Below are 13,612 nucleotides of genomic sequence, written 5' to 3'. Positions count from 1 at the left end.
AAGCTCTATGCATATTTAACAAACAACTTGGCTTAGCAACTCCCAGCATTGACTAGAACTATTTGTATTCATTTTAGGAGGTGAAGCAGCCTCTGGGTTAGAGTTGGGTAAAAGAGTTGATTTTGTGGGAAGAATATTTAGAATCCAACCATTATTGTCTTCTAGGGATTGCCCGCATTGTGGAGACCCACCAACCAATAGTGGAGACCTACTATGGACCAGGGAGACTTTATACCTTAATAAAATATCTGCAGGTGGAATGTGACAGACAGGTAGAGAAGGTGGTAGACAAGTTCATCAAGCAGAGGGACTACCACCAGCAGGTGAGCAAGGGGTTTGGAAACAGCTTTAGCCGGGAATATTGTATAGAATAAACTGAAGGGGAAAAAAAGGGTGCAGATGGGAGAAATAAGTGCAGAATGCAGACTGGCCTGCATTTTGCCCATCTCCAGCTTACTTTGGACTTGAGGTATTAAGAGATGATCATAGCCTCAGTACAAGATTGAGAAGGAAATAGAAGGGGCTTCCTGAAAGGAACTTAACATAAATCACAGGATGTCCAACAGTGCCCTCTAGTGATATCATGAGAATTTTATTTCATAAGGTCCTCTAAGTGTAATTTATTTCAATTTTCCCCTTTAAAGTGCTAAAGAAAAACTTTATTTCTCCATTGGTTTGAACTCAGAAAGTATAGTAGGACATAGAAATAGGAGTGACTCTGTACAATTTTATTTCTAAACTTTCAGACGTGGATACTCTAGACAGTAGTCTATTAGAACACCACGAGCATCACTTTTAAATACAATAAGGAAGGTGAGCATTAGCATCTAAACCAAAAGTAAATTGTTGGTCAATTATCCTGAAAGCCTACCTTTGGCTTGAAGGAAAAGTTAGCCAGGTAAACTACTAACTAAACTAGTAAACTAAACCTCTATGTTCCTGTATGCCAAAGTTTGGAGTGAGCAGCAGGAGGCAGACAGATTGGGGGGTGGGGTGGCATTGGGGTTGGGGGCAGCATTCTCATTTCTTTAGTACGTTGCAGTTCCGGAATGTCAAGAACAACTTGATGAGAAATTCTACAACAGAAAAAATCGAACCAAGGTAATAGTCCTTCCCTTTTCTTCTGCTCATAGGCGTTTGAATTAGTAATCATGTATGATTCAGAGCCTAGTGTATTATACTGTGGTCTAGAGTTTTAAAATATTTTATCAATTACTTTTATTTTTATGTACTATGTCATATATACAAAAGAGTGTATATAATAAATGTGTGCTTTGTAAAGAAGAAGAAGAATAAAACAATCACTTGTGTATACTAACCAGCTGTTTAAGAACTAGATCATTATAAATACATTTGAAGCCTCAGAGTGACTCGACTCTCCTCCCTACCCTAGAGGTAACTACTATCCTAAAATTACAAACTTTTACTTTTTTATAATAAAGGTAACATATGCTTGTTAAAAGAAAATCTAAACATGATAAAAATGTATTCATTCAAAGATTTCTTACTTCCCAAAAAAAAGCAATAGAGAAAAGATTAATCGCATAATTTTGAAGCACAGGAACACATGGTCATAGAAAGGTAGACAAGTCACTTTAAGCATATGAAAAAAATGATCAAACTTACCTCAATAAAAAAAATGTAAATCCAAAGCTATAAGAAACCTTTTTCAACTTTTCCAGTTGTTAAATCCAAAATGTTTCATATTATGTGGGTGTTGATATGAATAAAAATATGTACTCTGCTGAAAAAAAAGTATTCATTCAATCAACCAATTTTTACTGAGTACATTTTGAGTACCAGATAGTGGCCCTTGGTACTGGGGATATGGCAGCAAGTAGAGTGAGCAAAACAGACATAATTCTTTCTTTGTGACACCTATGGTACATAATAGCTAACACATTTATATAGTGCTTATTCTATGCCAGACATAGTTCTAACCACTTAACAAACATTAAATCATTTAATCTAGGGTTTCTCAGCCTCTATACTATTGACTATTAAGGGAGTTCAATCTGTGCACTGTAGGATGTTTAGTAACATCCCTGGCCACTACCAACTAGATGTTCCTTGCCCCCTCCAGTTGTGACAGCCAAAATGTCTCCAGACATTGCTAGATCCCCCTGGGAAGGAGGCAAAATTACCCTCAGTTGAGAATCACTGCTGTTGTAATCCATAAACATTTTACAGGTGAGGAAACTGAAACCCAAAGCTTGTTGCATTTGTCTCCCATGTCGCCCTCCCTAAAATAAGAATGTTGGGTCTGCAAGCTCCTATTTAGTTAAACTGGAAATTCTGAACCCTAGAACCTTGCTGCTAATAGTGGAGTCAGTGATAAGCAGTATTGGCATCAGCTGGACTTGTTAGAACTGTAGCCTCTGAGGCTGCACCCCTGACTGATTGAATCAGAATCTGTATTTTAACAGGATGCTAAGGTGATCTGTGTGCAAATTAAATACTGAGAAGTTAAGAAGCAGGTATAGCTCAGTGGTTGAGCACCTGCTTCGCATGAACAAGATCCTGGATTCAACCTCTGGTACCTCCTAAAAAAACAAAAGCAAAACAAAACAAAATTTGAGAAGCAGTATACCCAGTACCCAGAATCATGGCATCTGGATGTCAGTGCCCCAGTTGATTGTACTATGCAAGCCCAGTCAGAGAACCACTGGATTACATGATTTTAAGATGCCATTGCCTGTTCTTTAAGGTCTGATGTTTCCCTTATTCAGTGTAAATTAGAGATCTAAATGAAACAAAGCCAAGACTTTTTAAGATGACAGGACTTCCAACTGTTATTTTGTTTCCAAATTTAGCTTTTATGGTGTGGTTTGAATCAAAATTATCTTGTTTAACTCTGGTGAGGTTTTACTAGGTTAATGATTCAGGTGAAACATGGAAATGGAAAATGTGGTGGACAGCTGTCTCTGATTATAACAGGACCAGCAGAGCCAGGATGACCATCTGGCAGAGTTGCCCCTTCCAGGCCCAGAGGAGAAGTGGAGTCTCAGCTTATAAAGACTTGTAGATCTTGTATCTGAGGGAATACAGTGCGCTTCCTGCTTATTCATTCAGCCCTCTGTGATTCAGGGAACTGGACCCCATCCTGACTGAGGTCACCCTAATGAATGCCCGCAGTGAGCTGTACCTACGCTTTCTCAGGAAAAGGATTAGCTCCGATTTTGAAGTGGGGGACTCCATGGCCTCTGAAGACGTAAAGCAAGGTAAAGCATGCTTCCCATATTCTCTGGGAGGGCTGGCATATATACTTGGCACTGTTTAATAATAGTTAAGCTGCAGATCTCTTACTAAAGAAGAGATCTTTAGTAAAATCTACCAGGAGGAACTCCAGACTTACTATGTTTTAGAATTGGAATGAACCTTTGAGGCTAATCATTTTACAGATGAGGAGAACTGAGGCCCAGAATGTTTCAGTGATTTCCCTTGGCAATCCCCACGCTGTGCTTTCTTACCAGCTCTGGCTTAGAGTTTGAATGTTTGATTTAGGTTGGTGATAGTTGCACATGAGAGAGAGAGAGAGATTAAAAAGTTTAAATAGTAAAAAAATGCATGCATAACTACAGCCAGGCATGGAGGAAGTTTTGAGACTGATGAAAATAATGTAAAATTAGATTGTGGCAATTGTTGCACAGCTCTATAAAGTTACTAAAAATGGTTAAGTTGTATGCATATAGTGGGTGAATTTCGTGGTATATCATTTATATCTTAAATCTTTTTTTAAAAAAAAGTATATAGTGAAAAGAAAATCTTCCACCTCTTCTTCAGTGTCCCAGTTCCCCCAGCCAAAATTTTTTAAAGCAATTTTATTGAGATATATTCACATACCATGTGATCCATCCACAGTGTACAATCAACAGCTTTTAGTTTAATCACAGTGTTTTGCATTCATCACAAAAATTTTTAGAACAATTTCATTACTCCAAAAAAGAAAACTCCACACCCCTTAGCATCACCTCTCAATCCCTCTATCCTTCCCCAGCCCTACATAACCACTAATTTATTCCAGCCACAAATTTTGAAGAGATAAATGATATTGGGGAAAAAAGGTATACCACAGTCCAATTTCCTTTGCAAATTGACTCTCTAGTTTTTTAAGAGGAGCACTTAATTCCTGCTGGGCAAATATATGCAGGATTCCCTAACCTGGAAATTCAAGAGTGTCTGTGGCATCCTGCATTGCTTATGCCAGTAATACATGGCAGGGGAGTTCTGCATATGACCCAGCTCGCATTGTTTGAATTGGTGTTTAAAGTAGGATACATGCTTATTTGGAGTTTGGTATTTATTGCTGTCAATAATGACCACCATTCTTCAGAGCTGTGGTGTCCACTACAGTAGCCATCAATCACATGTGACTATTTAAATTTAAATTAAATAAAAAATTCAGTTTCTCAGTCACATTAGCCACCCCCCTTTTCATATGCTCAACAGCCATGAAATAGTGTGTGCTACCATACACTAGCCATGGTATCTGTGAACAGCACAGATGTAGACTATTTCCATCATGACAAGAAGTTCTGGGTAAGCGGATGTGGCTCAACTGATAGAGCATCCACCTACCATATGGAGTGGTCCAGGGTTCAATACCCAGGGCCTCCTGACCCGTGTGGTAAGCTGACCCATGGGCAGTGCTGCTGTGCACAAGGCGTGCCGTGCCACGTAGGAGCGTCCCTGTGTAGGGGTGCTCCACGTGCAAGGAGTGCGCCCCTCAAGGAGAGCTGCTCTGCGTGAAAAAAGCACAGCCCGCCCAGGAGTGGCGCCACACACTCGGAGAGCTGACGCAGCAAGATGACGCAACACAAAGGAGACACAGTTTCCCGGTGCTGCCTGATAATGAGAAAGGACGCAGAAGAACACACAGCAAATGGACACAGAGAGCGGACAATGGGGGGTAGGCGGAGAGAAATAAATTAAATAAATCTTAAAAAAAAAATTCTGTTGGATAGGGCTGATTTAGAGAACGAAATGTTCCATATCCAACATATTATAGTCTCTGCCATGGAAATTTATTATCTTTTGACTCCTATTACTTAATCCTAAGGAAATAGTAGAGAAAAAGTAAAAAGCTATTTATACAAAAATATTTTCTGTAATCTCCAATTACTATGATCTGCAATTATCTTCAGTAATGGCAAAACATTTGGAAATAACCCAGGTGTCTAAAAAATAGCAAAGTGGAAATAACCCAGGTGTCTAAAAAATAGCAAAGTGGTTTAAAAAATGTGGATTTATCCATCTGATAAATTATCACAGCCATTAAAAATAAGTAAGCTGAAAAGAAAAAAGTAAGTTATAAAGAAACATGGAAAAAATCATGGTATAAAATTTTAAAGCAGAATACAAAGTCCTATTTGTATTGTAATTAGAACTATGTAAAATGTATACCATTTTGAACAAAGACGAGAAAGGAATCTAAAAAATTGAAAAAAAAATTTTTCCCTTGGGGAAGAAAGGTGATTATTCCTTTCTTGGCTGTCCCTTAGAGCACCAGAAGTGTCTGGACAAACTCCTCAATAACTGTCTATTGAGCTGCACCATGCAGGAACTAATTGGCTTATATATTACCATGGAGGAATACTTCATGAGGGAGACTGTCAATAAGGTAGGATATAGGATACAATCTCTTGGAAATGGGGCTTCCCGTCGAAGAAGCCAGGCTGAAGGAAATGGCTGAGGCATGTCCTATTTCTTGGTCCTGCTTTGAGAATACCTTTACATGTAGACTGCATGACACTGCTTTTTATGGTTAGAGTGCATCTTTGGAGTTGTCACACTCTTCATATACCCAGCTGGGACTTCTTTCCCAAGGGTTACAAAAGAACAGCTTAGCTCCTCAGAGTGTCTGTGTGTTCCCCTCTTCCCTGGAGCTATCTGCTTGAGGAGCCTTAGGAAAGAATGGCCTCTACTGATGTCTTATGGCCCCGGTAATGGAGGCCCCCAAGTCAAAGGTCCTAAATATTCAGATTCCTAGCACAGTGATCAATAGGGAAGTGATCTGTTTTGGCAAGGCAGATCCAGGCTAAGTTATGACCAGAATAAGGGATATTGGGGATAAAAACATGGATAAAGCATAGAAAAGGGAGCAGAGCCAGGGCCAGTATAACCAGAAATATCACAGAACAATGACATGTGGAAGTGGGGCCCTCACCAAGTGTTTTGCCTTTGGGTAGGCTGTGACTCTGGACACCTACGAGAAGGGCCAGTTGACATCCAGCATGGTGGATGATGTCTTCTACATTGTTAAGAAGTGCATTGGGCGGGCTCTGTCAAGCTCCAGCATTGACTGTCTCTGTGCCATGATCAACCTCGCCACCACAGAGCTTGAGTCTGACTTCAGGTATGGTTGACTTCCTTTTTCCCTTTCTAGGAGGCTGAAAGGCCCTAATCATGATTGATTCCTGAGGTGCACTTGTTTCTACCTTTTTTTCCTCATGATTCTTGTTCAATTCTATAAGGCATAAACTCAGACAGGATGACATCCTTGGCTCCAGGCAGTTGTCTTAGCAGTCAGATGTCCTATGGGCCAAATCTATGGTCTTTGTGCTGGATCAAAGAGAATTTTGGCCCTCAGATATAGGAAAGAGAATAGGCAGTTCAGATAAAGACAGGAGTTGTAATAACAGTCATGGCTACCATTACTACAGGCGAGGCAGTGTGCTATTCTCCTGCTCCTATTTACTCCTAATGGCAATCTTATGAGGTAGGGACTATTAGCTCTCTTTTATAGATGAGAAAACTGGGACTTAGATTCAATTACTTGTTAAAGGTCACAGGCTTCATAAGTGTTAGAATAAGGAGTAGAGTCCAAAAGTGACTGACTTAAAACCTACTTTCTCAACTCCGACTAATCCTGCTCTTGAATTTGTTCAAACTCGGTGGTGTTAACTGAAAGCCTCGTAAGGAGTAAAGAATCAACCCAATCTCCTCTGTGTATTTTTGTCACATCTGTGCCCTTGAGAAGGTATTGGTCACTCTCATATTCTGGCTCCTTAAAGTCTCCTATAGTGGTCTCCAGGATTATTTCTCCTAAAGAGGATCTCCTACTACTGGTAGTAGATACTCCAGTCCTTCTGTCCTGAAGGCCAGGTTGAACTCTCTCAGGCCTGATCCCCATATGCCATTCTGCCCCCCAGGGATGTTCTGTGTAACAAACTGCGGATGGGCTTCCCAGCCACCACCTTTCAGGACATCCAGCGTGGGGTGACGAGTGCCGTGAACATCATGCACAGCAGCCTCCAGCAGGGCAAATTTGACACAAAAGGCATTGAGAGCACTGATGAGGCCAAGCTGTCCTTCCTGGTAGGTAGTCCCACAGGTGAGAGCGGGGTCAGTTTATTTTGAGAAGTTAAACTATGACCTCTAAGCCACCATATAATCAACCTTGAGCTGGCGACTTTCTCCAGTGTCAATGTAGAAGGAAAGCCTTCTGCATTAGTCAGCCAAAGGGGTGTTTTTTATAAATGGTATTTATTTGGGGTAGAAGCTTACAGATACCAGGCCATAAAGTTACTTCTGTTACCAAGGTCTATTTCCACATGTTGGAGCAAGATGGCTGCCAATGTCTGTGAGGGTTCAGGCTTCCTGGGTTCCTCCCTTCCAGGGTCTTGCTTCTCTCGGGGTTCAGGGTTCCTTGCTTCCCAGGGCTCCAATTTCAGCATCAGACTCCCACATTAAGAACCCTTAACACTGTCCTTTGCTATGCCTTTTATCTGTGAGCCCCCACCCACCAAAGGGTGGAACTCAATGCCCACTGGTACAATAGGTTTACATAATTACTTAACCAAGTAAACCTCTGAATCAGTATAATCGAATATGCCCAGAGGAGATCAGTGTACAAACATAATCCAATATTTCTTTTTGAAATTCATCAATAATACCAAACTGCTACACCCTCCTTTATGGGAAGCTCCACCTAGAAAGTTCTCAACCATATCTTACCCAGAAACCCATTTTTTTTTTATTTCCACACCTCCTTGTTGTTTGCACTCACTGTCTGCTCTATGTCCATTCGCTGTGTGCTTCCTATGTCTGCTCATCTCCTTCTCTTTAGGAGGCCTCAGGAACTGAATGAACTTTGGACCTCCCATGTGGGAGAGAGGCACTCTATGGCTTGAGCCATCCCAGCTCCCTGCTTTGTTGTGTCTCTCATTGTCTTTCCTCTTGGTGTTTTCTTGTTGCATCATCTTGTTGAGTCAGCTTGCCAAGCCTGCCCATCACGCCAGCTTGCTGTCTTGCTTGTCTTCTCCAGGAGGCACCAGAACTGAACCTGGGACCTTCCATGTGGTATGTGGGAGCTCAATTGCTTGAGCCACATCCACTTCCCAGGAACCCTTTTTTGAGCAGCCTGAGCCGACATGTGCTGTTCCCTGACTACCATACTGGGCTCCTCAGCTCTCTCCCAGTGTTCTTTCCCAGGCACACTGCCCAGCTATTCAGAAGCAGCACTGAGTTCCAAGCTGGGTTTGCATCTGCCACAGAACTTACTGTAACATCTGTGCCAAGCCTCTTCTCTGACAGGAGTCCCCACACATCATGGTGGGTGCCAATCCTTTACACCTACCAGGACTGTTTTTCTAGCACATTTAGATTTTCAGCTTCCCCTGGAAAGGTGACCTTATTAAAATCCCTTACCTACCCAGAATGACCGATGAGATGAGGCAGTGAGTCTTATCAATTGTATGACAGCTGGGGAAGGAAAAGCATGGAAGGAAGAAAGGGTTTATATAAGGCTTGAGATGAACCAAAAGAACATCTTGAGTCCTAAGCTCATGCTGCCCCACACAATAATGGGACGAGGAATATCGGGTCCACTCTCCTCCCGTCTCCCACAGTGGCCAGGCTCTGAGTCTCCTGGCTTCTGAAGTTCAGGGCCTGAAGGCAACATCTATTATCAGAGCTCTCAGCCAACAGTCTAGCAATGGGGGTCTCTGAACACCTGGGATTGGATGCAGAAATCTGTACATGCATTTTTTCTGACTACAGAGTCCTTAGCTTTTGTCAGATTCTTAAAGGGGTCTGTGACTCCAAAAGAATTAAGAACTGCCAGTATCTACCCCAGCTCTGCACAGGGTACCTGGTTGTCAAACTGATTGAGTATGGAAGGTACTTAGTAGCCTCACTCTCTTCATGTCATTGAAAATATTTTCCCTGAGCATGCATTCTGTCGATCTGAGATATCATGGTTGTTGAAAAAAAGAGGATCACCTTCAAGAAAACTGTTGCCACAAATATGTTATCTTTGGAAAACTTTGGCACAGTATCCAGCAATGAACCTCATATGGTCGTGTACTGACTTAAATTTGTAATATTGCTTGTGTTCTCTTTCATTTCTTTATAAAATTTACTGTCATTCATTTCTGGGCTCAGAAATATTCATTGGCTTCTTGCTAACTACCATATCAAAGCTAGACTGCTTTACCTGGTCCTTTATTTAAGGTCTCCAGATTCTGACCCATCCTGCTAATACGGTCTTATTTTCCACCACTTTACTACTCAGATCTTAGTTTCCATTAGGCTGGCCTACATGCATTTCACTCATTTGCTGCTCCCATTCAGACAGTTTCATTGTTTATGGGCCCAGAAGATAAGGCCAACAAGGAAGGTGATGCTAATTTTGACCCCGGGTACTTAAAATGTCATCACTCCCACCGCAGAGCCTATTTTTTATGTCACCTTGGCTGTCAAGATGGATTTCCCAGTTGTACCAACATATTATTCATTGTGAGCAGGGGGATAAGCCCAGTGAGTACATGTTTACAAGGACTGTCTATATAAGAGAAATCTTGAAATCAATACCATTTGAACTCAAATTCATTTTCTTTTCATGACAGATTATTCTTTATGCCCTTAAATGCCTTGGGAGCACAGTTGGGTTTTTTATGACCTTCATACTTCAGCTGTCTTGACAGTGCAGTTTGTCCTCTGGCAGCCTATGTGTCAGCAGCCTTGAGTTTGGTGTGCCCTGGGCTTGGAACCATAGAAAGCCTTTAGCCTTATCCATCCACAACCACAGCAGCACTGTCACCAGCATTACTTTGCAGTTTTGGCTGCAGGACACCAACAAGAGAGACGAGGGACTTCCTAATCTCAGTCTCTGGAGTTCTGAGGTTCTCCTTTTACCTGGAAGCCCCCAAAGACTGGCTTCTCCCTACCTTACCCATGCCTTCCCGGTCATGCCTTCAGCACACCAATTCAGGGGCAGTGTGATTCTATACTTCTGTGAATTCACCCCGCTCATTCCCAATTACCTTTTGGGGTTTTCTGCCATACTGCATTTGTTCAGGTTATCCCTTCTCCAGAATATATCATTTACTCATTTTCATTCAAAAGATACTTACTGAGAAACTTCTTTTATAATATCAGGTACTTTAAGCCACAAGGGTTCAAGCCCCAGTACCTCCAAAAAAAAAAAGCATGAAAAAAGAAAAAAATTTAAAAAGCCAGTTCCTCAGTCACTAGCACATTTGAAGTGCTCAACAGCTACATATGGCTTACTGTATTGGACAGTGCAGATACAGAACACTTTCATTGTTAAGAAAGTTCTATTAGACAGGTTGTAATAAAGATACAATGGCAAGGACAGAATAGATCCTGCCCTCATACTGCTCTCATTCTAGGAAGGAAGGCAGAAAAGAAACAAATGAACCAGACAATATCAGGTAATCCTAAGTACTGTTAAGGAACTTCCAAACAGGACAGTGAGCTAGAGAGAGGCTGGTAGGGGCGAAGGAATGCACACACCCTCACCTTCTGTCAGAATTAGGATGCAGCCTTTGAAGTTCAGCTGTTACCAACTCTGCCACGAATTTTCCTTTTGAATGCATGGGACCAAAATGTGTTTTTCCTTCCTCTAAAACAGGGGTTCTTAACTTTTTTTGTTCCACATACTCCTTTGCCAGTCAGGTAAAATTAATACTACTGTAATTTATTTGTTGCATGCATTCATAAGTGAAGGAAATGCTAGATTTCAGTTAGAAGTCAGAGAAAATAAAGATGATAAGCTGATTTTTTTCAGTTCAAGCTTACAGACCCTCTGAATCTTTGGGTCCATGGACCCAAAGCATTTACACTCCTGCCCTAAGTGGCCGTAGCAGTTTGTGCCTTAATTATCCTTTTGTAACAAGCTGCTCCTCCCCCATCCATGGCTCCCTCATCTGGTTGCTTGTGAGGTTTTTTTGCTTGTTGTTCTTGCTCATTGTCTGCTTGTTGTTTTTTGCTCTATGTCTGCTCCTTATCTGTTTGTTTTTTCTTTAGGAGACACTGGAACCCGAACCCAGGACCTCCCATGTAGGAGGCAGGTGCTCAACTGCTTGAGCCACATCCACTCCCTGCTTGTTTTTTTTGCTTGTCTGCTCATTTTGTTTTGTTTTGTTTTCTTTAAGATTTTTTTTCTTTCCCCGCCCCCCCCCCCCAGTTGTCTGCTCTCTGCATCCATTTGTTGTGTGTTCTTCTGTGGCCACTTCTATCCTTATCAGCGGCACTGGGAATCTGTGTTTCTTTTTGTTGTGTCATCTTGTTGTGTCAGCTCTCTGTGTGTGCAGTGCCATTCTTGAGCAGGCTGTACTTTCTTTCACACTGGGCAGCTCTCCTTACGGGGCATACTCCTTGCACGTGGGGTTCCCCTACACGGGGGACACTTCGTGGCACGGCACTCCTTGCATGCATTAGCGCTATGCATGGGCCAGCTCCACGGGTCAAGGAGGCCCGGGGTTTGAACCACAGACCTCCCATGTGGTAGGCAGACACCCTATCCATTGGGCCAAGTCCGCTTCCCTGTCTGCTCATTGTTTTTGCTAGGTGTCTGCTAGTTGTCTGCTTACTGTTTGTTTGTTTGTCTTCTATAGGAGGCACTGGAAACTGAATCTGGGACTTCCCAAGTTGGAGGCAGGCATTCAACTGCTTGAGCCACATATACTCTGCAAGCTACTTTTTCTTATTATTTTTATGTTTACAAGCTGCTTTTTATGATTGGTATTTTTGTATCTAGGCTGTAAGGCAGTTGAGTTATGATAGAAGGAGCCCAAGACTGAGTGGGGAGACCTGAATTCTTATCCTGTCTCTAGTTTTATGGCCTTGTCACTCCATATTTCTGTCCCCTTGCCCTGCTTTATTTTCCTTCATGTCATTTAACACCTTCTGACATACAATGCAAATATTTTTCTGACGTCCCTTCTGGAATGTAAACACTATGAGTGTAAACACTATGAAGGAGTGGATTTTCCTTGTTTTGTTAACTGCTTTGTCTCCAATCCCTAGTGCAGTGCCTAATACATAGCAGGCACTCAGTAAATATTTGCTGAATCAATTGTTGATTGACCTTGGTAGGTCATTTCATCTTCCAAGGAGTCTCATTGGACTTTATAATACTTGTTTTATGAAGATATTAGAAGAGTCAGTGGGATAATATATGAGAAAATGTTTCAGAGGTGGCTAGCCCTCAGGAAGCATTTCTTGAATGAATATCAGCCTTTGCATCATTGACTTGGGCTGGAGGTTTGGAGCCCCAGGACTTAATCACAGGTTACCTGTATGTCTGAGTCACTTCTGTTCTATAATAGCATGGAGCTAAAAGACCTGAAACCTAGGGATACCTGCTCAGAGTGGCTTTGCTGCCTTGGTTTCAGAGCAGAAAGGGCACACCTGACTCGCCATTCTTCCCAATCCTAGGTCTGAGTATCCAGCCTGTGGCAGTGTTATGTACTTTCCTTAACTTGAATCCAAACTCCAGCTCGCCCTTCTCTGAGCTGCATGAAGTGCAGTCGCCAGTCAATCTGGCCTTGGAGTGGGCAGCATGTACCCTTGGGCAGGAAATCATGTTTTTCTATCTTCATTTTCCAGATGACCCTGAACAACGTGGAAGTCTGCAGTGAAAACATCTCTACTCTAAAGAAGACATTAGAGGTACATGGGAATTTTAACTATCAGCTTTTAGCTACAGCATCCCCATTGCCTTATTTTGAGAGAGTCCTGTACATTCATCGTGGAGAGGGCTGTGGCATTTCCTGGTGTTTCAGTTTCCCAGCTGCTAAAACAAATACCATACAATGGATTGGCTTAACAACAGGAATTTATTTGTTCATGGTTTCAGAGGCCAGAAGGCTGCTTCCTCTTGGGATCAGTATCTTTTGCTGGCTGACAATCTTTGGGATTCCTTGGCTTTTCCATTACATAGCAATACACAAGACAATGTCTTCTCCTTTCATTTCTGGACTTCCGACTTCTTGCTGCAACCTGTGGCCTCTCTCCTGTATCTACTTTCCTTTGCTTATATAGACCATATTGAATTAAGGTCCACCCTCATTCAGTTTGCACACACCTTAAAAAATACCATCTTCAAAGGTCTGATTTACTTGTGGGTTCAGATCCACAGGACCAGGGGTTGAGACCTAAGCATACCTTTTGTGAGGGAAACAATTCAATCCCCTCACCTTTCCTTCAGAGTACTTGAGAGTACTTGGCCATGAAAGCAAGGAGTCTCTGGACCAGTGGGAAGATCTGGATTCAAAGTAGGTCTTTGAGTACATAATTGGCATGTTACCTTGGACAAGTCCCTTAATCTGAGCCTCAGTTCTCTTAGCTATAAAATGAGGTACAG

General features: G+C 42.0%; 1 protein-coding gene across 1 annotated transcript in view; it reads left to right on the top strand.

The window, feature by feature from the left end:
- The window catches only part of COG4 (component of oligomeric golgi complex 4), a 32,078-nt gene that overhangs the window by 11,943 nt on the left and 6,523 nt on the right, over positions 1-13,612 (top strand). Inside the window, exons 7-13 of the mRNA XM_058279747.2 lie at positions 166-323; positions 1,043-1,101; positions 3,088-3,221; positions 5,502-5,620; positions 6,189-6,355; positions 7,152-7,317; positions 12,856-12,918. Of these exons, the coding sequence (XP_058135730.1) occupies positions 166-323; positions 1,043-1,101; positions 3,088-3,221; positions 5,502-5,620; positions 6,189-6,355; positions 7,152-7,317; positions 12,856-12,918 (866 nt within the window). The remainder of the gene's footprint in view (positions 1-165; positions 324-1,042; positions 1,102-3,087; positions 3,222-5,501; positions 5,621-6,188; positions 6,356-7,151; positions 7,318-12,855; positions 12,919-13,612) is intronic.

Source organism: Dasypus novemcinctus, chromosome 18 (genome assembly GCF_030445035.2).
Source record: "Dasypus novemcinctus isolate mDasNov1 chromosome 18, mDasNov1.1.hap2, whole genome shotgun sequence".
NCBI classification, from domain to species: domain Eukaryota; kingdom Metazoa; phylum Chordata; class Mammalia; order Cingulata; family Dasypodidae; genus Dasypus; species Dasypus novemcinctus.
The sequence above is the reverse complement of the archived record's forward strand: the minus strand, read 5'-3'. Positions and strand labels throughout refer to the sequence as shown.